At 40.9% G+C, this 25513-nt stretch overlaps 2 protein-coding genes across 3 annotated transcripts in view; both read left to right on the plus strand.

Moving 5' to 3' along the window:
• The window catches only part of PARD6G (par-6 family cell polarity regulator gamma), a 38010-nt gene extending 21940 nt beyond the window's left edge, over positions 1 to 16070 (plus strand). Inside the window, exon 3 of one of the 2 annotated variants that reach the window (XM_053467103.1) lies at positions 13933 to 16070. In XM_053467103.1, coding sequence (XP_053323078.1) covers positions 13933 to 14792 — 860 coding nt within the window. In that variant the 3' untranslated portion in view covers positions 14793 to 16070. Of the gene's footprint in view, positions 1 to 13929 lie in introns of both variants that reach the window. The other variant, XM_053467101.1, reaches the window with a different exon arrangement.
• A 6364-nt stretch (positions 16071 to 22434) lies between these two features.
• On the plus strand, positions 22435 to 25191 carry BLOC1S4 (biogenesis of lysosomal organelles complex 1 subunit 4). The gene is made up of 5 exons (XM_053467112.1): positions 22435 to 22692; positions 23129 to 23200; positions 23390 to 23491; positions 24119 to 24259; positions 24698 to 25191. The coding sequence occupies exons 1-5, from the start codon at positions 22435 to 22437 to the stop codon at positions 24797 to 24799; spliced, it is 675 nt and encodes a 224-aa protein (XP_053323087.1). The 3' UTR covers positions 24800 to 25191.
• Positions 25192 to 25513: the final 322 nt, after the last annotated feature.

Here is a 25513-nt window from a genome sequence, read left to right on the forward strand (position 1 = left end):
CCCCCCCATGTTTTCAGGCAGCTGTATATTATCCATTACTATGTAGTCTACTGCAATTCTCGTCTGCAATTCTCGTCTGCAATTCTCATCTTGTCAGACCCCTTGAATATATGCTGCGTAAATTGTTGGCGCTAGTTAAATAAAAGATAATAATAATAATAGTGTGGTGTTTGAGCAAGGAAAGTCACCCAACATATCACATAGCTGACAATGGCAGCCTCCAGGCCTGCAGATAAACGAAAGAAATAAAACGTGGTCAGCATTGTATTTAACACTCAAATAATTTTTCTTCCCATGAGACTTCTCCTTGAACGACCTCATAAATACAAAAAACAGTAGACCTCTGGTAGAAGGAACTGGCCAAAGATCAAAAACGTCGTTATTTCAGATTATTTGTGGCCTTTGCCATTCAGGGTCCTTGAAACTCTCCTTTATAGATTCAACTGTTTTATGCCCTCACCCCCCTAATACACAGATGTGCGGGCACATGTCTTTGGATATTCAGAAACATTCTTAGGTACCGTTTCGCCTCCTTTGAATTTAATTTGAAAAAAATACAATAACTAGCTAAGGCTTCTTTACTTAACATACTTGCTATTGCAGCACCTTTAAGTTGGAGAAAGATGATCTGGTTCACATATAGACAGTTTTGTAAAGAAGGAATTTATAAAAGGTAATGTAAACTGTTATGCACATTATTATACTGGGTTGTTGGATTGAATTTCCAATGTAACCGAATATTTCTGTAATTTTACTACACAAAGATCCTAGATATTTGATATTGTTTGAAGTTGACCATATCTCAGGGTTCATCTTCCATGTTCTCAATTTACATAAAGTTTGTGGTGAATTAAAATCTAAGATCAGGGGATGGGAAGATAATATTATTGAAGTACTGGGCTAACTCATAATCACATACTGTATGATGAAACATAATTTAACTTTTAAATGCAAGGTGCACAAGCTAACCATCGCAGTGCCTCAGGCACTCTAATGGTTGACGGAGACGTACATACATTTAGATATTAAGGATGCTTCAAAGTCTTTGAATGTCAATTCCCAAAACATGTGGATCATGAAGTTCTCTCCTCCTAAATACCTTACTTGTATTCATGTTGTACAGAGAATCATATGACATTCGAATGATCATGTGGAGTACAAAATGTGTTGTTGGCTTTTTTGGTTGTTGGTATGTCGGTGTAGTCAGTAGAGTATCTAGTGTTTGTATGCTTTCTATGGCTGTCCTTTCTTCTTTGTGCTCTATATGTGCACAGACTGCCATTTCTGCTGCCTCCACAGCACACCAGCCCCTCTTCTCCCACCATTATGGGCCAAATTGGTGCTGACCTCCTCAAACAGTGCCAGACTGTTAGAGGATAGCAGAGGATCCTGGGTCGTGAGTGTTCAGCAATACACCATCTGTGGTAGTAAAGCTTCACCTTTATTGCTAAATTGAAAATAAATTCCCCCGTGACACAGGACAAAACAATAAAAATAAATAAATAAAAAATCTTCAATAGAGTAGTAGTCACTGTCCATATGTGGGCGAAACGCGTCAGTGGTTCTATTGAGGTTTTGTTCTGTGTTGCGGAGGATTTATTTTCAAATCGGCGATAAAGGTGACGTTTTACTACCACAGATGGTCCTTCTCACTGCCTTTCATTGGTAAAGGGTAATACACCTATATGCCTGTATATAACCTGGGCATTTTCTATTTTTCCTGATCTTGAAATAGATGCGTTGATAAACGTGAATTTATAAACCATCACTTGTTTTCTTATTTCTTTGGAGTTCTAAGCAGAGTTGTCCAGATGTAACACATATAACAACATTACGTTATGAGTTATGGGTCTGAAGGTATTTGCTCTAGCTGGACCAGTTGTTTGATGTTGTTTTCCTCAGAATCGTGACAGCTCCTGTACACAGCTGTGAGAGCTCTGGTGGAGCGGTCGGCATGGATGTGATTACTGAGATCAATATGGAATGTTTGGAAAATTTGTAACTCAAGGAAAGGTTATGGATATTGTCAGGAATCGTCACACAGAGCAGAGGCACAACACAGCATGTAAGTCAGGAAAGGCTGTGCTGCGACTTGTATGTAAATCAATCTACTTGATGCATCAAGGTGTGCAGTGACCTCAGTGTTGATGTGCAATGAACTCACTTTGCTCCCTGTGATAAGTTCTGTATCACCCTGTATGAGCACCTGGATATAATGGATGAATAATCACGAAACCGCATGGAATCTGTAACGCAACACAAGAATTTCCTAGACTCTTTGCTCATCTCGAACAAACTCACACTTTGAATGCCACGGGTTCAGCTGCTTCTGCCGCTGCACGTCACAAATGTGTGGTCACAGGGACTTTTCATGTGTACCCGCATTGATGCATATTTTATAACCAATTAGTAACTACACTCCATGGATGGGTTGGGGCTTTGTGCAGTATTGGCCAAATAGAACACCTGCCAATATTGAGCCTGTGTTATGATTGCATATCCTCAGCTGTGCTGTGCTGTACTGTGTGCGTGTGTGTGTGTGTGTGTATGTATGTATGTATATATATATATATATATATATATATAATGGTTTGCATCTGCCATCATATTGTATGTTTCGCTAAATAAATGAAGTGCTAAAAAATTAAAATCATGAATACTTAAAGCAAAAATATTGTTCCTGTTGTAAAGCAGAACGTGGCTTTACCCTCTTAACTCCCCAACCTGGCACAAAGAGTTTGTAGAGCCCTGGCTTAAAGTGTCAGGGCCAGTATTCAGTCTTGATCTTGTCCTGATGAATGTGGTCTAACATTTAATAAAATGCCAATGCCATGTTGCTAGTTTGGTTCTACCAACTTTCTGTTGGTTACTCTGTCGACTTTTTCACGAGAATTGCTTTTTCTATCCTATTACAAGTGATTATCAAATATTTTTTTAAAAAATAATGTAAAATCCTTCATTGTATTTACTGTACGTTCTGCTTCAGTGTGAAGAATGGGAGATACCAGAAAGGTTTAACGGGAAGAATTGTCTGGATCTATAAAGCATTGGGTTTTTTTTATTTTTATTATGAGGCGGAAGTCCCAGTGTGTCCTCTGCCAAAAGATTTTGGCAGATGTTGGGCTCCAATAAGCATTACCACATGTTTACAAGAGGATAGAGCATCTGGCTTATATCAGATGTGAAACGTGGTGTTTAGTGGATACCTTTTAGTGTTCTGAAGCTTGTATTTGATAACCGTTTATATCAGGCTGTACATTTTATTCCTGGAGACCTATTGTCTCATGTAAACAAGACCACCATTAGCAGTAGGGCTAATGTTCATACTTTGATCTTCTCAATGAGTTGTTGATTAAAAAGTCCAAACGTTGCACCAGATGCACTTTCAGAGTTCTCATACTCTGACCTAGACCTTTCCATGGTGCAAAGTGCTTCCTGAGAGTTGGATATGGAGTCATTTGCTTTTGTTTCTTACTCTGAAGCTTTTGGCTCTGTGCAGCAACATAGTAACCTACGTGTTGTCCAAATCTTCTGTAGCCTCTGCTTGGATTAGCTTCCTGACATGCACATTTTTTTAACAGATATATTTATATAAACATCTACATATTAACTCCATAGTATACAAACGTCTTCAATTAAAGCATGTTCTGTTATGATCCTCAAAGCTGTACATTGTTTTTAGTTTTTTTTTTCCCTCCTTTTCTTCTAGGAGAAAAGATCGTGTTTTATTTTTCTTAAATGCTGTGCCTTTTAAGTGTTTCACAGTGTAAAGACATAAGTATGTTGTGTTCCACAAAGAACCAATAGCGAACTACCAGTGGACTTTATGTATCCTAATCAGGTGGCAACATAATCCAAAATAGAGACCCCCCCCTATAGGTGACCCATTTTGCATTTGTCTGTTTCTTGTGTAAACCATTCCTCTAACCACTACAGTCATTACGCAGATCCTTCTAGAAGGATATCTAACACGCGTGTAGATGAGAACGATCCCGAATCTCCTGCTTGAGCTGCATCCTGTGTGTGTTTATGTCTGAAGGGAAGGGCTGGACGCTTACATGAGGTGTGTGGGCTGCAAGCTCCTGATTTCTGTGAGCTGAGCATCTTCCTGTACAGACATGTAGCTTATAAACCTTTACATCACACAAACCCAGCAGAGTCTTTATTATGGGCCTGGCACGCAAAGGACAAACATGCTGAAATCTCTATATGTTTAGTAAAATATACATTTTAAACTCAAGCTTGTGAATGTTGCCCCCTCTATCCACAGTTACCATCTGACTCTATCTACAGTGAATATAGTTTCATTAGAACTAAGAATCATTTCAGATGACCAGCTTATAGGATCAATCTAGTCTTCAAAATAATATTTTTTATTTTTTAATATATATTGGATTCCATTTTGTATGGACTGTATTTTACCACATGTATATAAGTGCATTCTTATTATATATATTCTTTAATCGGTCTCATTTAACAGAAACCAGGCGGCAGACGTGTGCTTCTTGCACATGCTCAGTGGCACTGCCATAGAATTCACGGATGCAGCAGCCAGTCGCATGTTTGCTAGCAAAGCATCAGTTTTCGGATCGCATGCATGCCACTGGAAAACCAAGGGGCATACTGAGACATGCTCTTTAGTTTCAGTACAGCCGGGAAGAGTTAAATGAGACCAATAACTGAAGAATACCTGCATCTGTTTACATACAGTAAAATGTTCTTACAAAGTTGACTCAAATATGTATTTTACATGAAAATATGGCAGGAGTAAGCCTTTTATGGACTCCAATGTACCTTCAAAAAAGGTACACGCCCCTAAGCAATAACAAACTACTCTCCTCATTGGCCTGAACTGTCCGAAGGCTGTAAGTATCGTTAAATAGAGTGGCTGGTCCGCTTTGGTTGCCACTCATCAGGGGGTTGCAAAACTAGCACACAGAGGTCCCAAGTCTCAGGGTAATTCCCTTGTTCTTAATGTTTCCCTACCTTCTTCAGCAACCCCTTTCGTGTCCCCGGTTCCACTTCTTCTCTTGCCTTCTTCGGTTTCTTCTGTCTTCTTTCTTCGTCCCCTTCTCTGTGAACCAGGCACACCCTCTCCCGGATTGGATGAATGGGGCTGGACTGCCCGTAGCAGGAGAATCGGGGCCAGTTGGGGAGATCACCTCTAACTGGCCCAAAAGTAAGGGAGTGTGAGGTGTGTTCAGACCTCTGTCTCACTGCTCCCTTGCAATTCTGCTGGCGATGAAGTGCATGCAACCTGGGTCCTTATCTGTGTAATATGGGTGTTTGGGCAAGTCATTGGGGTGCAATATGGGTGCTTGGGTAAGTCTTATGAGTGCAACCTGTTGTATGTGAATACAGCCCCCCTGGAGCACATGTCTACCTAGCCGCTCCTTGAAAAAAGACAAAAAATCCGGCACCTTATAAAGCCACCTCTATTAGGAGCGACTCGGCATCCAACAGGTGAAATGTCCGCTACCAGAAAGCAAATCCTAATCTCCACAGTGACCCGGGTTTGTTGAGCTGCACAGTAAGACAGGCCTAGTGCAAGAAGTAATAATGGAATGCTTTCTTCCCGTGGTCTGAAGTGGAAATGAGCTTGTTTATCACTCCTAAATAATATTGTGTAAAGTTACCATTTGTCTTTGATTTTCTGCATCTGGACATTTTTCTGATACACGGAAAGTTGCACGCAGAGTTCCTGAAGAAGTTACAGCCTTACTACTTAAGGTGCAGAGGTTAAATTGCTTTTCCATAGTCACAGGTTGGAACTCAAATTGTTTATTTGCTTCAAAGGCAGTGTTTAGCCCCGGAGGGAGTTTCTTGGTGTATGCGAGAACACACATTACACTGCATCGACCTGCGTGGGTGTCCTCCACGTGTGACCATTCAGACACTTTTTACCATTCCTGTGTGCAGTCAGAACTTCATGTTCCATATTCCTCTTGAGTAATTGTAGGAAAAATAGGTTTTAAACCTTTTCAGCCCAAAAACAATTGTGTGACTGTAATTAACGGAACATGCAATATGTCACATGATGCAAGAGTTAAAGGTGTATCGCTTGTGTTGGTTTAATTCTGCAGTAGACATATTCCAATTAAATTTAGATTTGGGGTTACTCTGCCTGTATAAACACTGATTTAGCCCAGTTGTTATACCAATTAAATATACATTTTAAGGCCACGTGTGGAAGGCTGCGACCTTGGCTTTTATTAGTTTTGAGAGCTCACTCGCTATCTCAATGGAATGGACACTTTTCTCTATAAAAAAGACAAACTGTGTATATTTAAAAAAATATCTAAATAATGGCATGCGTCAGAGGATTTATCCATGAAAACAGGCCTGATTTAAAGAATAACAAAATACCCATTTTTGACATAGAAAACATTCTAACGTTTTTGGCTGTACAATTTTTGGGTTAAGGGTCTTCCTTAGTGAAAGGTGGATGCCTCTTCTCCAAGGTGGAGTTGCCTTCAATAATGGTCCTGGTTTTTGTTTTTGGAAGCTCATCTTGGTTTTAAATGCCACGCAGGTTCCTTCTAGGCTTTCTGATGTTCATGAAGATCTGCACGGTATAGTTGAATCTGGTAGAAATCTAACAAGTAATTATAGTTCAGTCTATAGTTTTTTGGGTTTTTTTCCCCCCGTAATTCTTAGTACGCGTACTGTCTCTTTTAATTCTCATTATGCTGGAATATTTTTCCCACACGAGTTGGCCATATTCTGTTGATATGTCGCTGCAGGCTGCTGTGCTGGAGGGCTGTATGAAGTTGTGTTTGTGTGTGAAGCCAGCTGGAATAAAGCCTCCAGCCTTCCTCTAGATTGGTCAGGTGCCTGTTTCTGATCGAGTGTGGGAAACCCTACTGATCTGGCTCGCAGACTTGGTTTCCCCGCAGGATTTTTGCACTGGCTGCGTCTTTTTTAAAATCACCCAACAAAGTAAAAAAAAAAAAAAAAAAATTAGCTGTTTATGGAGACTTTCCTATTGGAAGAAAGAAACCGGGAAGCTTTTAACATGGGTGGGGTGAGTATCTTCTTCCTGGATTCTTTGTGACTTAAGGGGTTAAATGCCGAGTGGGATAGCACACACTAGGTTTGCTTTCAACAGTCTTTAAAACCGCCAACATGTAAATTATTTAGCAGAGCTGGTTTAAAATGGTATTATCCGTTGCAATTGTAGGAAAGATAAAATGGTTTGCGTGGGCAAGAGGCTTTGTATGTCAACTTCATCATTTTAGTTTTGTGAAAGCTAGCGCAGAAGATCTAGCCACGGCCAAATGTCATTGTCTTTAAAGTACCAGCATATCTGTAGCAGTGTATGAATGAGTTGCTAGTAACATAGCAAATGTATATCATGAGAATGGCCATAGCATGACCCTAACCTAGGGTGGGATTGCATAGCCATACACTCTGTATTTTTCAGATAAAAATGTTGGTAATAATTCTATGAAATAAACAAACTGGAGTTTGGAACAGTTTGGCCATAGTGTTGGTATGTATGGTGATCAATGTTATGCTGTTACCAGGGAGTCCATTTTCCCACGTGGGCATCTTAACCGACATGAGACATGTTGATAAATGAGCTGAGACTGAAGGTATTTGTGTGCAGATAAAGATAGATGCGCTCGGTGGTGGTGGTGCTTGGTGTACGTTACTAGCCAGTCATTAGTAGTTTAAAGGGATGACACATCTGTATTGGCCTGGCTCCCAAGCTGCCTGGAGTCATTTTCCTCTTAGTGGGGGCAAATCTGTCTTTGATGTGTTTTTCCACAGATGTCAATTACTGGACTCCAGACCAAAGCCTTAAAACCAATTGTCCCTTCTCAGAAACTGGCAATCTGAGGAATGCAATGTGTTTATATAAACTTATCTGGCTTAGAGTTGGTATTTTTCATCTGGCAGGCACTCCTTAAAAAAAACAGCTGTGTAAGCAGTGAGCAGTGCTTTCTTCTGTAGTTTTTCATAGGTCTTTAATTTAGGGTCTCTAGCCGGTTACTATCGCTAGCTGGGTTGGTATGGGATTATTTGTAATTAGTCATTAAGTCTCAAGTACATGTGGTTTTTTTCAGTGTATATGTATGAGCGTGTGTGTGCATGTATGTATGTGTGTGTTTATTGATATATATATAATGAGCCATATATGTATAATATATAATGAGCCATATATGTAAGTTTGTAACATTCACATCTGTGCTTATCGTAGAACACTAAAACAGATGGTTCTGATATAATGAAACATGCTCCTGAGAATACCTTAGAACAGGAATTACACATCCAGTTGTTGAGAGCTGGAGGCAAACTAAGTATCTAGTTCTCGTTTTGTGCTAAACTTGGATATTCAAAAGAAAAATCCTGAAAAATGTTTCTTATGGGACAGCTGTGTTGAGTATAATGGTGCTAAATATAATGTATTGATTTGTAAAAGGTACATGCGGATTGGATAGGGTTGTTCGGGCACATTGAGTGCTTTTATAATAGCTTTTAGGATCTCCTCTGAAGAGCACAGGTGAATCAGTCAGAAGGTGAATCGGTCAGAAGGTGACTCACCTGCGCTCATATGGAGATCCTTCTTATATATGGCAAGATGGACACTTGTGATGATTTTGTTGCCTTGTACCTGGAAATGCTCCAGATTTGACCTCTGGGATACACCATATCATCAGCAGAAAAGACAGGAGGAATAACTATAAATATCACATGGTTTATTAACACAACCTGTAGGTAGTTTTATGTTGTGTCGTCCATTTTGATGACTTCGCTTTTAACAGTCCCAGATGGCAAGCCATTCTTCACGCGGCAGCATTCCTTCGAGTTGTTGGACCATTAAATGACTCAGATTTAGTAAAGCCAGCACCATCGCCAAGCAAAGCCATAATATGTTTTTCCTAAAAGGAGGGGCAGTAATAAATATAGAAACAGAAACATCAGTAAGAGAGTCAGTGTTTTTAACCCCTCAAATTGCATTGTTTTCAATGGGTTTAGGGACCGCCCATTGTCCTTAAAGGGTTAAAGAATTAATTTTTTAGCTGTATTGTGTTTTTTTTTTTTTTGTTTTTTTTTTTTTTAGACCTGCCTTCATCACTATGGCATTTTTCCAAAACGACCATAAGGAAAGCAAACGTTATTTCTAAATGGTTGGTCTGGGGAATAATAAATCTGTGTTGGGATCATGCGCAAGGTGCCAAAAGTATTTGAAATTTCCTGTCGTTGGTGGGAATGTTGTTTTATGCTTTGCCTGTATTAACGTTGCACTGTTGAACTGTGCCAGGAAATAGCTTGGTACCTCTCATTTTGTTGTTGATGCTTGCTCTTTGAGATGAAGAAGTCTGGTATGTGTAGTAAATCCTGTTCGCTGGGTAAAGAATAAAAAAATGTTTCCCTGGCTATGGTTTCGTGCCTTCGGTAAGCATACTTTTATTTATTACCCTGAGACTTAAGCAAAGCGATTTTGCCTGTCTGGTTTAGGTCCTCATCTAATTGCGTTAACGTTATCTTAAAAAGTAACTCTGAGGAAAAGTTTAAAAAGTTGTCTTGTTGCCATAGCAACCAACAGGACAACATTTCATTGGTTGTTGCCATAATGCAATAGCCACAATTAATTGTACAGAGTTAGTAAGTCTACTGGAAAATGTATTCAGGACTATCGTAAGTAATTTTGGGCTTTGTAGCGTTATCATCGCACTACAGGTAAGATATGTTACAGTCCTTTTATTTAGTTAAAATATTGTTTGGGCTGAGCAGGTAAAATTGTTTAGAACCAGCACTGGAGGATACATTACAAGGGACATGCAGTTAGCAGTTGTCTGTTTAGCCATTTAAAACTAGAGACCTATGGCTTCTTCGTGTTGCAGAGCCGTCTGTGACGAGGTCAGGGCGGCGTCACAATACAAGAGTACAACTTCTACAGGGTGCTGAGCTGGCCTTGTCAAAGCCTGACCTTCAGCATGTCAGATACACAGGTGTCCAGTTTCTGGCAGCCCTTCCTTCTCCTACCAGAAAGGGTGATTAGCATCTGTTGGCACCTGCCTCGGTTAGTCATGTAGCCCCAGCCTTTACATTTGTCTTTCCGTAAACATTGACTGAACTTACCGTATACAACTCTTGATATCAATCTTGGTAAAATGTTAATCTCTACCTATGAAACTGAAAATAAAAGTAACAATTTCTAGTGGAGGGTTCATTAAATCTATATTTAATGAGGAGCAGTGTTAAATATAAAGGGGTCTGTCACGCAGATTTTATATTTATTAAAGCTGAACCTGAAATCATTGATATGATGTGGATTAGTGAATCCTCTCTGGCAGAGCTGGTTTCAAATAGGTCCACAATTCGACTAGCGGTGAAGCCGGGCGCCAACGTGCTCTGCTCGGCCCTATATTAGATTTTGCTTTCAGCGTTGGGCGTCTTTTTTGTCCATTGGTTGGCACCATTACCATTTATACTGCCAATTCCACTCGTCGGACAGTAAGGATCCGACAGTATGTTAGACGCTGTCCATACTATCTGAGAGAAAGAAGGCAGCGGGAAGTGATTGGTGGAATTCTTAAGATATACACGTATATACTACATACAGTGCTTGTCGTATCCTCCACTTACCTCCTGTATGTTTCTCTTGGCCTGTAGCTCCCTCACTGAGTGGCGATCTGATCAGGTTCGGCAACATGTGGCAACCATCCTCCCTCACTGACACTACCAGCGGGAAATGACAACAAGTGATACTATATCCAAACGCGTAGTGTCAGTGAGGGTGGATGATTGCCGCACGTTGCCCAACCTCAGTCAGAACACTGGGGCCATGGCGTGGACCAGGTCAGAGTGCAGGAATCCCCCTGCAATTACATTAATGCTAAATGTATTAACAGTAATGGCTTTAGTTTTAAAGTTGTCTTGCTCATTTAGTAATAAATAAGGCAGACGTGTCTCACATTCTTGGGTGCCAGCCATTTGCTGCATGGCGTCTTGCCCAGACCAATGTTAAAACATACATAACAACTTTATACGGATACGTTGGTTTTTGTAGGAGTCATACAAAGCACGTCACAGTTCCAGACTGGAATGGGTGTTATATCACCGAGATGAGTGAGCAGATGAAAATCCCAATGTATGTTTCCTTTGTGATTTGCTCCTTGTTCCTCCCCTGGAAGAGGCAACATTCAGGAGATAAATAGCATAGTTTTCTTTAGCTTCCCATTGTTTCCATTTCTTGCTGGATGTTGTATGTGTTGCCATTGTATCACGGCATGCTGTTTATTCGTTAATCCTCATAATGTTCACTTTGTGCTTTGGACATAACCAAACCTGACAGTTGGGCTGATACGCATTCTTTGAGCGATCCCCAGCAGTTGCTTCACTTCCATGACCCGCACTGTCTTTGTGTGTTTGTGATTTTGCCATAGCTTGGGCTTTTTCTTTTTCAATCGGTGTATTTGTCTAACAAAATTTTTGGTTTAGACATTCAATACAATTTTTTAACTCGGGGAGGAGGGTCTTGGTTTTAAGGCGTATGGAACAAAGCCTACATAAATAGGCATTCCCACATCTCTTCATGAGGCCAGGGGCGTAACTAGAAACCTCAGGGCCCCGGTGCGAGAATCTGTTAAGGGCCCCCCCCACCCCCAACCCATCTATCCCTTTCTCACGATCTACCCTCTCCCTCCCTACCCTCCCCCTTCTCACGAAATACCCACCCCCCTTCTCACGATCTACCCACCCCCCTTCTCACAATCTACCCACCCCCCTTCTCATGATCTACACACTCCCTCCCTACCCCCCCTTTGTAGGTCACTTACCGTCAACTCCTGTGTTGGGAGCATGAGGCGTTCGTCTCGGGTGCCGGCGCTTCACTGCTGAGCGCCGGCATATGACGTCATATGCCGGCGTTCAGCGTGAAGCGCCGGCACCCGAGACAAAGGCCTCACGCTCCCAAAACTGCACTCTGGGCAGCGCTGAGGCAGGTGGCGGAGGCGGCGGCAGCAGTGGCAGGGAGCGGAGGCATCCTGGATTTCTGTCAGTCAGGGGGCCCCAAGAGTTGCCGAGCGGTCGTTTTCAGCAACCGCTCTGCACCCCTTGGGCCCCCTGACTGGCAGAACTCCAGGGCCCGGTCGCAGTCGCGACCCCGGTAGTTCCGCCACTGCATGAGGCTTACCTTTTTTAGAGGCTGCAGCTCCAGAGCTGCAGAATCCTGCCTACTCCATGGTCTGACATTTCAGGCCACAGAAAAGCACCTCAATTGAGATAAATGGGAGTGCTTTCAACACATGTGCAGGGGGTCTGACTGGCCGTAAGTATATCACGTGGCACAGCAGAAAATTGGGCGGACTAAGGGGCAAATGCATATGGTGGGTTTTGCATTTTGAAATATAAATGAACTCATTGGCTGTCATATGCATTTAAATGCAGGGGTTGGCAAATTTGGGAGCTTATTTTCCCCAATGATGGTTTTATTTTCATATATTTAAAGGAATATGAAATGGCGCGGTCCTTCAACCGGTCTTCTGGTCTTCATCTCCTAGGCATAACTAACACCATAAGATGACACACACTTGTACTAACACCATACACTAATACACACACACACACACACACACTAACACTAAATGCTGACATACATATGCACACTCAGGCCACACAGTAATATATCCCGAAACACCACACCCCTTTACACCTGCACACACACTGACTCTCACTATACACATATATACGCACACACACTATTATAATTTATATAGTGCCAGAGGCAGTGTTTGTGTTCATGTGTGTATGTGTGTGTATATATATATATATATATATATATATATATATATATATATATATATATATATATATGCACACACTCACTAACTCTGGCACTACTGTACAGTAAACACACACTATTTACATTGTATGTGCTACTGCCTCTCTACCACAGCAGGATCACACAATGCTCGTTACGTGACCTCGCTGGGCACCTTGGGGCATCCGACTCAGTCCACCCCCTGCAGCCAAGCAAGGAGACCCCGGATTCCCTGATGGTGGTCCTGGCCAGTGCTACCCCCTTGTCCAGCAAAACCCCAGGAGCCAGGAAGTGATTTCTTGTCACATGGCTACCTGGCACCCGGCTGCAGCTTTTAGCATTAATAAATCCATTTATTAAAACTACTACTACTGTTTGACAAAGTACTGCCTATAATTGTTTTGGAGTTCATTTCAAGGCTTAATTTGAGGAAACTGAGATTAGTGACAGAATCCAACACTTATCTAATCAGTTTCCTGTACTGAAGTTCTCTCAATTTTACTTATAAATGCTGCCTGACCCAATCAACAAAACTCAGCAACGTAACAATAGGGCAAAAGATAAGATAATGGGGCAGGAAGGTAACATACGTCTCCCCATGGGGTGTGTGTTTGTGTGTGTGTATATGTATGTATGTATGTATGTATATATATATGTGTGTGTGTGTATATATATGTATATATATATATATGTATGCATGTATGTGTATATATATATATGTATATATGATTTTAAAAGGTATCTGTTGCTTTAAAAAAATATGTAAACTGTACAATAGAATATTTTATCACTGCCAAGAAAATGAAATGAACCTTTAACAGTACTGTATTTCTCTTAAACCTGTTGGCATAGTCCTATTAAAAAAAACTTAATTGTGAAACAGGATTACTGTTACTCCGAAATAAGAAACTTCTACGTCGCTGTGCAATAGAGCATCCGCTCTAGCAAGCATAATAGTTGGCAAGCTTAATTATTATTAAATATTATACGCCGTGTAATTTCAAACGATAAATTAATTGGTTCATCTGTCTAAGAAGTAGAATAATGTATATCAAACTTAAAACTAAAGACCTATTTTCATATGGTATGTTTTTAATCCTTTAGAAATAGTTTCTTTGTACTTAAATTACTAATACCTTTTTCCTCTTTATTTTCAGAAGAGGTAGATTATAACACTTTTGGGACATCAACGCTGAACAGAAAGAAGAAGATTGCCTTGGTGGCTCTCCGCAATGACAGTTTGCGTCACAAGAAACCTCATATTAATATCAGTATGCCCCATGACTTCCGGCCAGTGTCCTCAATCATTGATGTGGATATACTTCCAGAAACGCACAGACGGGTCAGACTGTACCGGCATGGCTGTGACAAGCCCCTTGGTTTCTACATTCGTGATGGAACCAGTGTCAGGGTCACCCCTCATGGTTTGGAGAAAGTTCCAGGCATATTCATTTCTAGGATGGTACCTGGAGGTTTGGCTGAAAGCACAGGATTACTAGCTGTGAATGATGAAGTTCTAGAAGTAAACGGTATAGAAGTGGCAGGAAAAACTCTCGATCAGGTTACAGATATGATGATAGCAAACAGCCACAACCTAATAATCACAGTCAAACCTGCAAACCAAAGGAACAATATTATCCGGAGCAGCCGAATGTCTGGTAGCTCTGGGCAATCCACAGACAGCACTGCCAGCCACCACAGTCTTCCATCGGCTCACCTTCTACAGAACTTCAACCCAGATGAAATGGAGAGCGACGATGATGCAGATATCGTTATCGAGGGTAACATTGAACCGCGTAACATTCCGAAATCTCACAGTCTACCCTCGGGCAGTCTGTCCCGAATCAACGGGAGCAGCCTGAGTCACAAATTGGAAAGAGACTTGGTTCTTAACCATTCAGGCCGAGAAAGTAACGGAAGCATTCACAAAATACTAAGCAGTTTAAAATCCGACCCCAGGAACAGCTTAGTGATTCCCAAGGGAGGAATTGAGGAAGATGGCACAGTTATTACTCTTTAGGGAACTGCACTGCTTTTTAGTTTTTAGGAACTGATCACTTACCTGAGGCAGACAAATGATGGTTACAATGGTACTCGTTAAACAAACTGAAGTATATTTATACTCTTCGTATAGGCTGTGTTACTTGCCTTTTGGACCCGTGTCTGTGCAGGACAGCACTGGTTTTAGTGGAAAACAAAATCACTCTGCATTCCGGACTGCACTTAGTTTACCAAAGCATCTCTTCGTATTGAACTTTTACCCTGCTTCGTAATGAACTAAACCATCGTTTTAACGTAGGAATAAGAAGAGCTGCATTGTGTGCATATTGATTGGTTCTGTGGTACTAGCAGTGCAGCTTACTTAAGATATGGAAGAAATGTTTGACTATAGCTGCTGATTTATATTTTCTAATTTAAAAATGATATTAAAAAAAATTAACTTTTTCTACAACCATGTTTTTAAAAGCAGTTTATTGGCCCAACCATTTTTTTTCTTTTTGCAACAGAGCCAAGGTAATCATCAGAATTTCGTGATTTAACAGCGCCACTTGCTGGTCAACAGTGGTACACTCTGTAAAAACAATTTTTTCTTGTGGTAGCGGAGAAACTTCTTTGGTGCCTCAGGTTGGGCTGCTTCATGTTTTGTATTGTTTCGCTTGTTCGTCTGAATATTGTGGTATGTGTTACATTCTCTACCAGAATTGTGTTCATTTTCATTGTATGGCCAACACAGAGAGATCGATTTAAGCTTCATATTAAAGATGAGAGACTTTGGTTATTCAGATAACGTTACACTGTGGAATTAGGGTTCGGACACTTAAAGACATCAAATGCCTGCCGTATGAATGAATGGCACAGATCTCAACCATTGTCGGTTTACTGATTTCCTTCACTCAGTATTATTCACCTTAAAATGTATTTTTACTATTAGAAAAAAATATAATTAATGTCCTGCTGGACAGACTTTTAACTGATGGTTATAGGAAAAATCTTAACGCTGCCCAGATACAGCCATCTTCTTTGAGTTGTACCCATGTAAAGGATTGCATTGCAAGAACTTGGGAATGAACTGTAGGTAAATCATGACAGAAACACTGACTTGTAATGTATACACTTTTGTATCGATCATGCAGAAGCAAAGTGTTCATCTTTTGTGTCTTGTATGTCTTGTTTGTTTAAATAGCTTTGTGCCCCCTCCCTTTTTTTTCTTTCTTTGTGTTGGGAAAAATCAAAGAATATATTCAGTGATTTCAATAAAGAAGCAAACACATTCCATTGTTTTTGTAGCTCAAAGTAACATTCTGTTTCCGTGTTTTTTGGGTTGTTTTCTTATTTGTACAAGCTAAAAAATATAATATATAATAATTTAAAGCTTTATACCTTTTTATACCCGGTTGCCATCTGTAGTTCAAAAATAGAGAGGACTTCATTTGCAAAAGGGAGCATTTACCTTAGAGATGTGCTTTCCGCTTTCTCTCTTCATGTGTTCTATAGGAAGCATAATAACTAGCAAGTTTCTCCTACAAGAACTGGCTGGAGCAGCTAACCAAGCTCTTCCTGCAGCAGAAGCTTACCGGGGTTGGACCTTCATGAAGTGAAACTATCGTTTTGGTGAATAAACTCCATCGTATCCAATTTGGGTACATCATCAGATACTAATTTCTTAGAAGTGAAATCAATAAGCCCTGTACAATTGCTCAAAATGGATGCTTACAATCTTTTTTGTAAAGCAAGAGTACCTTAAACACACACAAAATTGAGGAATCTATTCACCAGAACAGAATGAAGTAAAAAATAAATGTCCCTTAACGTCCTCCACCCAGTAGATTAAATATGGATGGACATGGTTTCAAAGGAAAGCCATGATCCTCCAGAAGAAAAAAACACACAAACACAAAACTTATGTGGCTATGCTGAACAAGTAAGAGGGAAATAATTATTTAACAAAAAAAGCAAAAGTAGTAAAATGTAGTTTTGGTCTCTTACCTGTGTCTTTTTGTTTGTGTTGGAAGAAAACTTATTAAAAAAAAAAAAAACCTACCATTAAAAACCATATACAACTGGTTCTCGGGTTGAGCCTATACCAATTGGTATCCCAGACAGATTGGATCTTTCTTGCCTCCTCTGCACTTGTTAATGTAGGCATTGACTTCTTGGGCGTTGCAGAGGCTTCTGTTGGACCCCTGGTGGATGCCAGAACTACTTTCACACATTGAGGACATACTGTGGCGTAATAGCCCCTTCTTTGGTGCAGTTGCCTGAGTCTGGCGTGAAGACTGCCCGGATTTTGCTTTGAATTCGCTTAAAGCCATTTCAGTATTTTGCAACACCAGATGGTATTTCATTTATACGGTACATCAAAGAATTTTACTATTTTAATTGGTGCATTTTTATGTATGATACATATGATGTACAGGCATAATTTATTGGGCATCTTAATTGGGAAAAATACTCTTAGTTTTATTACACATAGAAACCTAGAAAGTGAAGGCAGATAACAACCATTCCACCCATCCAGTCTGCCTAACCTCTGAATACTTTCCTTAGTCCCTGGCCGTATATCTATCTTAACCTTATGCCTATCCCATGCTTGCTTAAACACCTTCACTGTATTAACATCTACCACTTCTGCTGGAAGGCAATTCCATACATCCAAAACCCTCTCGTTAAAGTCATATTTCCTGATGTTACTTTTAAACCTTTGCCCCTCTAGCTTATGGCTATGTCCTCTTGTGGTGCTAGCATTTCTCCTTTTAACCCCCTTAATGTCAAAGCCTGTACATGTACAGGCTCAAAATGCATTGTTTTCAATGGGTTTAGGGACCGCCCATTGTTCTTAAGGGGTTAAATAAACTCTCTTCCTTTATCTTGTTGACTCCCTTTAAGTATTTCGATGTTTCTCTCAAGTCTTTCTTCCAGGCTATATGTGTTAAGATCCTTTAACCTGTCCTGGTAAGTTTTATGCTGTAATCCTTGAACCCTTTTCTGAATTTTCTCCAACATATCTATATCCTTCTGGAGATACCTCTCCATATACAACCAAGCATTCTGCTAGCATTACCTGCTGTTCTACTACATTCTCTACCTACCTTTAAATAATCAGAATTAATTACCCCTACAGATCCAAGTACAGATCCCTGAGTTACCCCACTGGTAACAAGACCTTGCTCCGAATATACTCCATTGACTACAACCCTCTGATGTCTGTCACGCAGCCACTGCCTAGTCCATTCAACTCATAGTTGGTACATACTGGCTTCTCTCCCAGAAGAGGGAGAACTCCAGTTATGGCTGTGGAAGATATTTTGATATTGTAGATGTAAAATACTAACCTATTTTTCTGTCCTGCTTTGAGAGCTGCACATTTTCAAATATCGCTCTAATCTCATAAAGCCATGGGAATAACCGAGGAACCGTGTGAATATTGGATACTTGGACACTGTCTTCAGTAAATTAAAATTGGCGAGTTTATTACGTCATATTCGTGCTAGCAAGGATACAAAATGTACCCGATCTGTTTGTAACATACAGAAACTGTACATCAACGACCATGACCAGGTGACCACATCGGCCATGTTTTCATGGATCCACATAATTTTCACATATTGCAGAAATGTACGCTGCCCTGTAGTATTTGGGACATATAATCTCATGGTCGGGAACCATTGACTAGTTGCATATCTCACACAGTGCAGGTTAGCATTTTACCTGTGCAGGTAAGTAATATATGAAAAATAGATGTGTCCTATATAGAAAACATGACCAATGTGCTCAGCCTCCATAAGGATGTCCAAAGAAATTCTTACTTAGACTGATCCTACATGCTCACTTCATGAAAAGTGTGTCCACAAGTTTGCCTGTGAAGGCACTGGAAGAAGTGGAAGCAAGGTTTTCACCACAACGTCAGGTTCTTACAGAGGTTTTTGGGCAATCGTGTTCAACCTGATATGCTGTATCAAGCTCTGTCTAATGCACTTACACACACATTCTTTCACACAGGGGTAGTGCTGCCATATAAGTATATTAAGCAGTTGGTTAGGGTCATCATTTGTCGAAAGGGCATATTAGGGCATGCAGGTGAAAGAGCTATACAAGTGTACAGTCCAATTACAAATATACTTGAAGGGAGCAGGAAGTGAACAAGGGGTCACATACAAACACCGCCCACAGTGATGTATCCTGGCCTAGGCCTTGGGTGGTAGTCGTACCTGGAAACTTGAAGGCTCTGGCTACCCGGAGCCTACCCTTGCAGGACCTGGCCAGTACTGCCTACTGACGTTGGGGAAATTTGAAGGGGAAATGGCTAGGGAGTGTGGCGTGTAGTTCCCTTGCAGCAAAATTGGGTGGCTGATTCCCCGGTTACAGGGGAATTAGCCCAATCGGCGCAGTCTTCGTAGTTAAAAAGCACTGAGCGCCTTTAGGGCACAGAGTGTTGGGATACAACATCATACCCCACTGCTCTGTAGAGGGTGGCTGTTACAATCTGATAAATTCCCAGATATGCTAATATCACAGTAATCTTTTTATATCCAAAATCATAATTGTAAATATTGTATTCCATAGCTTGTGTATGGTTATTCTTTTCATTAACCCAAAGGCATTTCTACACTTTTAGACAACAGCATTTTCAACATTTCTGCTATGTCCTTGTTCAATTTCCCTCCTCTTTTAGTGTACGCATACGAATTATATTTCGGTGTTTTTTTCACAATTAGGGCTTTCTTTTTAAACCATATTCATCTATATAATCTCTTATTTAGGTCGAAAAAACATTTAAAATAGTGAAAAGTGAAACATTTTGAAAAAATACCCCAATTGTTTCATTATAAGTCCTTACTATATCAGTCCTTAATTTGGATACAAAGCGCTTAATTCAACACATATATTCAAGGGGTATGACAAGACGAGAGTTGACAGACTAAGACAAACCGATACATTAGGTGGAGAGAGCCCTGCTCGCAAGCTTACAATCTCGAGGTGTTTTTTTATATATATTTTTTAGTATTTTGATCCATTGTTTTGCCATAACTAGAAATCCCATGTGGGGGGCTTTCCAGACCTCATGAATCTCATTTGAAAAAGAGTAAACTCTTGTTATGTCATGATGGGTGATGTTATGTCATGACATCACTAGAGTGCTAATAGAACGCTTTGCTCCCAACAGCAGAGGTGGCACAGACAGGCTGTTTTAAGGCCTTAGTATATATTGATGGGGGTTATACGTCAATGTCTGGTTCATTGTATAGTGATGGGAGTTAGGATGTACCGCCATCAATGTCTGGCTGAGTATATAGTGATAGGAGTTATGCTATTTCATTTTCAAGTTGTACAGTGTACAAATTTGTGAAATAAATATTCTTGCCAACATTAATTTTTTGTGGATGTCTTTACATTTTAAAGTGTGGGTGGGGGTGCCACATGCTCTAGGTAAGCCCCTGCCCATCACCTTCAGCCAAGCTGATAAGGGTGGTGGGAGGTGTGCCTCAATAAAAGAGGGTGCACAAGAAAAGCAAACAGCTGGCATGTTTAGGAAAAGGTATCTTTTGTTATCTAAGCTGTGTTTGCATAGCGTATTATCATTTAACCCTTCATTTTCTGTGTGCTGTTGTGCAGTGAAATGTAGTACATAGGGTGCTATGTACATTTCAAAAAAATATACACAATCTATGCATATGGGGTATTTCTGTAATCTAGAGCTGCAGCTGAGATGCAATGAAAATTAATATTACGACTCCCTTTGCCAGGAATTGGTGGCCAACTGGTTGCATGGTAAGTGTCCAAATGCTCCTAGTGAAATACCCTGGCTTGTCTTCACTCCAAAACTACCGTATTTGCTCGCAAATGCTCTGAAAAATACCCCTCGTCTTATAATCAGACCTCATTCTGCTTCGGCCGTGCTGCTTACCGGGCTTTGATCGTGAGCAGCGTCTCTGCTATTAGCAGCAGGAGAACAGGAAGCTAGCACAGTCCTCACATAACTCTACCTCCCCCCTCCTTCCTCTGGGGGCGGGGCCAGAGAAGTTGTTCGCACAGCCGGGCCCCTGCAGAAGTCTGCGAGTGGGAGATCTGCAGTTCAGGTAGGGGGTAGGGGGTGGGGGGGGAGAGAGGGTTTGAGCGTGTGTGTATATGTGTGATTACTGGAATGAATGAGTATTTAAATGTTTGTGCATGAGTGTGTGTGTGTGTGATAGCTTGGATGTGTAAGGGGGTGGGGGTGGTAGCATGGCATAGGGAGGCTCTAATCACACTTCTAACATCCCCAGGTTCCAGCATGTACTGGCTGCCTTGGCTTGATAGGAGTGTGATTGCTGTTAGCAGTATATATATATATATACATATATATATATATATATATATATATATCTCTCCAGAAATGCATTTTAACCACCTATATGCACTCAGCCCCATGATATGCCTTTTAACCCCCTATATGCCAGAGTGGCATATCATGGGGCAGAGGAGCATATAGGGGGTTAAAAGACATATCATGGGGCACAGTGGCATATAGGAGGGTATAAGACATTTCTGATATGCCTTTTAACCCCCTATATGCCCCTCTGCCCCATGATATGCCTTTTAACCCCCTATATGCCAGAGTGGCATATAGGGGTATAAGGCATATCATGGGGCAGAGGGGCATATAGGGGGTTAAAAGGCATATCATGGGGCACAGTGGCATATAGGAGGGTATAATACATTTCTGGAGGCAAAGTGGCATATAGAGGGTTAAAAGGCACATCATGGGGCAGAGTGGCAAATAGGGGGGTATAAGGCATTTCTGGGGGCAGAGTGGCAAGCCTGGGGGCAGATGTGCATAACTGGGGGGGCCAGGTTGGCAAATAAAAGGAAATAAAAAATATATTTTTCTCAATCATAGCTTTTATTAAATATGAAAATTAGTTTACATGAATTAATATTTACTAGTAAAACTTTTTTCCTATAGGGTAGTCTTATAGTCAGGCTTTTTGTTTTTTTCCTAAATTAATATTTTGATTTTGGGGGTTCGTCTTATAATCGAGCAAATACGGTATATACTTTTGAGGGTGTATTTTGAGCTGTCGGACTGCTAAACAGTCCCAAACAGCACATAGGCATCAGAAAATAGAATTTGAAAATTTTAAGTTTGGAAAAATGAACGGCCATGTCCCATTTTGTGCCCCGTAACTTCCGCAAAACATTTTTAAACTAATTCAGGACTCTTACATTAATATACTTTGTGGTATTTGTTGGTCAACTGTACTAATAAATGTTAGACTATACATTTAAAATTTGTATCAAAAGAAAGTTCTGCTGCCACTCTCTGTCGTTAAGGAAAAATGCAGAAAAAGCCTTAGGTTTTTGGGCACTAAACATCCTCAGTAAAGAAGGGGTTAAAACGAGGGGAATGTGTGATCTCAGTTGTTATGTTATAGAAATGACATGAAACTAAACCATCCGGGAGCGCAGACATAATATAATAATATTTCTATTTTCTTTTTGCACAGGTTAAACGTAAGATCCGATAACTGTTTTAGCCGCCCAGAAAGTCAAACTACGGTTGCCGCCTTTTGCACGTGAGCGTTTCTTTTTGTTTTATTAAGGAGAATTGGTCCCTCGCGGCTACCGTTACTCAGGGTTCGTTACGTAGCAAGGCTGGCAGTCAGCTGTTCGCTTGCCCTACAATGGAGCGAGAGGCAAGCGCGGGGCAGTGGGAGCCGTTAGAGGAAGAGAGAGGGGTGACTTCAAGGGGGAGCCCTGGAGACAGTGGCAATGTGTCGCAAAGCCACAGCGTCTGCAGCGGCGCCTCGGTGGGGCTCTTACCGGATGAGGAAGAGCAGCGGGAGAGTCTGGGTATTTCTCCATCTTTACCGGAGCACCTCCTGCAGGCGACAGCCTCTAACTATTCCAGCTACGTGCTCCAGGCAGACCAGAAAACGGAGGTGAGACGGTCCGAAGGCGCGTCCCGTGTCACCGTATACATGCGTGGGGTGAGCATGTTCACAGTGTAAGCAGAGCGTGTCCTCCCTGACGTGCGTCACATGATGTGGCCAGCTGACAGGCTGTGTTGGACCGTTTAGAGTTCGAATAACTCTAGGAGCATGTCTTTGTGCCGTCAGCTCAGAGAATCGGTCCGCTAATGGTGGGTCAGGCGGTAACAGTTCTATATCAGAACGTGACTCGAGTTGATGTGGGATGAAGCATACTAACAGCCTTAATAAAAATAGCACTGAAAGCACCATATCACTTGTGTGAGGCGTATTGACTGTGAGTTACTGTGAGTAATGCTATATAAAGAGCGCAGTTTTCAACATTGGCAGCCCAGCTGCAGGCAGGTTGTGTTTCACAATCCTTACCTGTTGTTATTTTTGTCTTCAGATTGAGACTTTAGAGAAGTGCTTGGAAGATCTGCTGATCAGAGTTGATGAGTTTGTTGGGATGCTGGATATGGTATGTTGATTACAGGGACATTATTTTCTTTTAACTCAGTTTTGTGAACAACCAGTTTCCATGTGATTATCAAAAAAAAAATGCTATTCTTTACCATTCCTAGGGCGGGTTAAAATAAGATTTCCTTGATAATGTGACCTTAAGCTTGAGTCGTAACGCAGTTTTAGTTTTTGTTTCTCTTTTCCACAGATTCGGAACGACACATCTCAAGTCGTTAATGAAAACGTGCCTCAAATTTACACTAAAGCTGCGGAAATGAGAAAGCTGTATCAGAAAATCGATCTGCTTGAGGTATTTAGGACTGTAGTTATGTGAGTAGTGTTGACCACGTGTATTCGCAGAAACCAGACAAGGCGGTGGCACTCGACAGCCGATGCTTCCAAATAAAGTCCACAAACCGGGATGAAAGATTATCGGTATCTTGTTTGTCTTGTGTACTTCGCTTAGTAGTTTATATTTATTGTATTTGCAGAAGCCTGGTTTTTGTACTTTATTTTGAGTTACCCCACAGCTGTAACACAAGACATGATTATGGAGCTCCAGTTGACTGGGTACTTTGTACTTTGAGAATGTTATTGGCGTCTGTGGGGCATTTACTGAAATGTATTGATTATTTCCCTGCAGTGACACCCGCCATACACCTCTGATGTTCTCAAGAGCTGAGGTAGCAGAAGTGGTGCTTATGTGCCTAAAACCTGTGCCCTAACAACCAAAAATGTAACTGGCACTGGTGGTGGCCAGTGACATCGATATACAGTATATTTGTGCCAGCAGGAAGGTCTGGGTTTTGCTGCTAAAATGGACCAGGTTATTTAAGATTTTGCAAGAAGGAAAAAGTGTTAGGTTTGCCCCGATAAGTTTTGAATTCAGGAGCGTTTCACGTTGGTGATTCCAAGCTGTTGTTTCATTTGTAAACAGGCCTTCGTGAAGAAAGTGGGAAGCAACGTTGCTCTGATGGAAGAGAAGGTTACGCAAGCCGAAACACACTTGGGAACATTTCCTAACCCCTTCAAGAAAATGTTCCAGAATTTAAGTGCAGCTCCCTTTTTTTCTCCAACTGTAAGTATTTGCCGCGTGACAATCCAGTTGGAATAATTCCAAGTATAGTTTAAGGCATGATTTTCTAGATAAAGAGAGCGCTGAGGTCTATACACCACAAAGGGATTTAGTCATGGTGCATTATGCAGGGTATCAGCATAGGAGGGGATGTTGCTGAAAGGAAGGCCGAGCAAAACTGAAATGTAAAAAGCTTCTAATTCTCTACAATTACTAGTCCTGAGGTGGAAAATGTGTGTATATTTCTAAATAACTTTTCATGAGTCCACCCAGTGAAGAGAATCTGGGTTAAACACATGGGGGACCCAAAACTCTGGTCTTTGGGGTATGAGAAACCCTTGGTTATGGGATGAATTCAGTAGTTTTTACTGCAAAGTTTGTGTAAAAAAAAAATTGTATTTTTGTTTCATGATGCATTTTAAACCCCATTTATCCCCAAAGAAACAATCCTCTCCAAGAGCACAGCTTCCAAGAACACAGCAAGCGAGATATGAGCCACCGGTAATATTTAAGACTGAGGATCATTTCCCCACTAGCAGCTGACCCGACCAGTAGAAGATTCTTAAAACAGACCTGTATCCCGCAGAAAGGAGGCCGTGTGGATTATGGACGCTAACATTGCACTTACGTACGATGATATTCCTATTTTCTTACGGACAAATCGCAGCTGGTCTTCCGGTTAGGCTTTATTGCAAGAAGCCTGCCATATAAGTAATTTTTTTTTTATACCAGTATTACTTTCTATGTCTGACAGTTTCACAGATGAGAATTGACAAATTTTACGTAAGTACAGCATACCTTACTATATTCTAAACATCCAATTTTGATAAGGGCTTTGGGATATTGAGCTTCCATGGAATACTGTGGTGCTGTACTTCATAAAAATACCAGAGGACATATTAACAAAAGTATTAAACAATTCTCTGATCCTACAATTCTGTCTACCAGCCTGCTGGTTTGTAATTTTATTTAAAAAAAAAAAGCCAAATAAAATTATAGTATTCCGCTCTCAGAGGGTCATAAAGATGCCATTCACCAAAATCCTGTTCTGCGTCGATTCAGCTGGGGACTTGTAGGTCTCTCTTCTCAGTTGGCGGGGAATTTAAGAATTTATCAAGGTATTTTGTCTATTCTGTTTCATATCTTCAAACATTGTATTGTGTGCACATGCAGAAGTCCTTCGGAGCCTGCTGATGGGAGAGAAACCAAGCAGCTTTTTATGTTGGCTGGAAAGGAAGAGTGAAGCTGTTTGCTTAT

The sequence above is a fragment of the Spea bombifrons genome, chromosome 5 (genome assembly GCF_027358695.1).
Source record: "Spea bombifrons isolate aSpeBom1 chromosome 5, aSpeBom1.2.pri, whole genome shotgun sequence".
NCBI classification, from domain to species: domain Eukaryota; kingdom Metazoa; phylum Chordata; class Amphibia; order Anura; family Pelobatidae; genus Spea; species Spea bombifrons.

Coding starts and splice junctions, on each gene's coding strand:
- BLOC1S4 (XM_053467112.1), top strand. CDS start 22,435: ATGGAGCGAGAGGCAAGCGCGGGGCAGTGGGAGCCGTTAGAGGAAGAG. Junction 22,693..23,128: donor AGGCAGACCAGAAAACGGAG/GTGAGACGGTCC, acceptor TTTTGTCTTCAG/ATTGAGACTTTAGAGAAGTG. Junction 24,260..24,697: donor CTCCCTTTTTTTCTCCAACT/GTAAGTATTTGC, acceptor TTATCCCCAAAG/AAACAATCCTCTCCAAGAGC.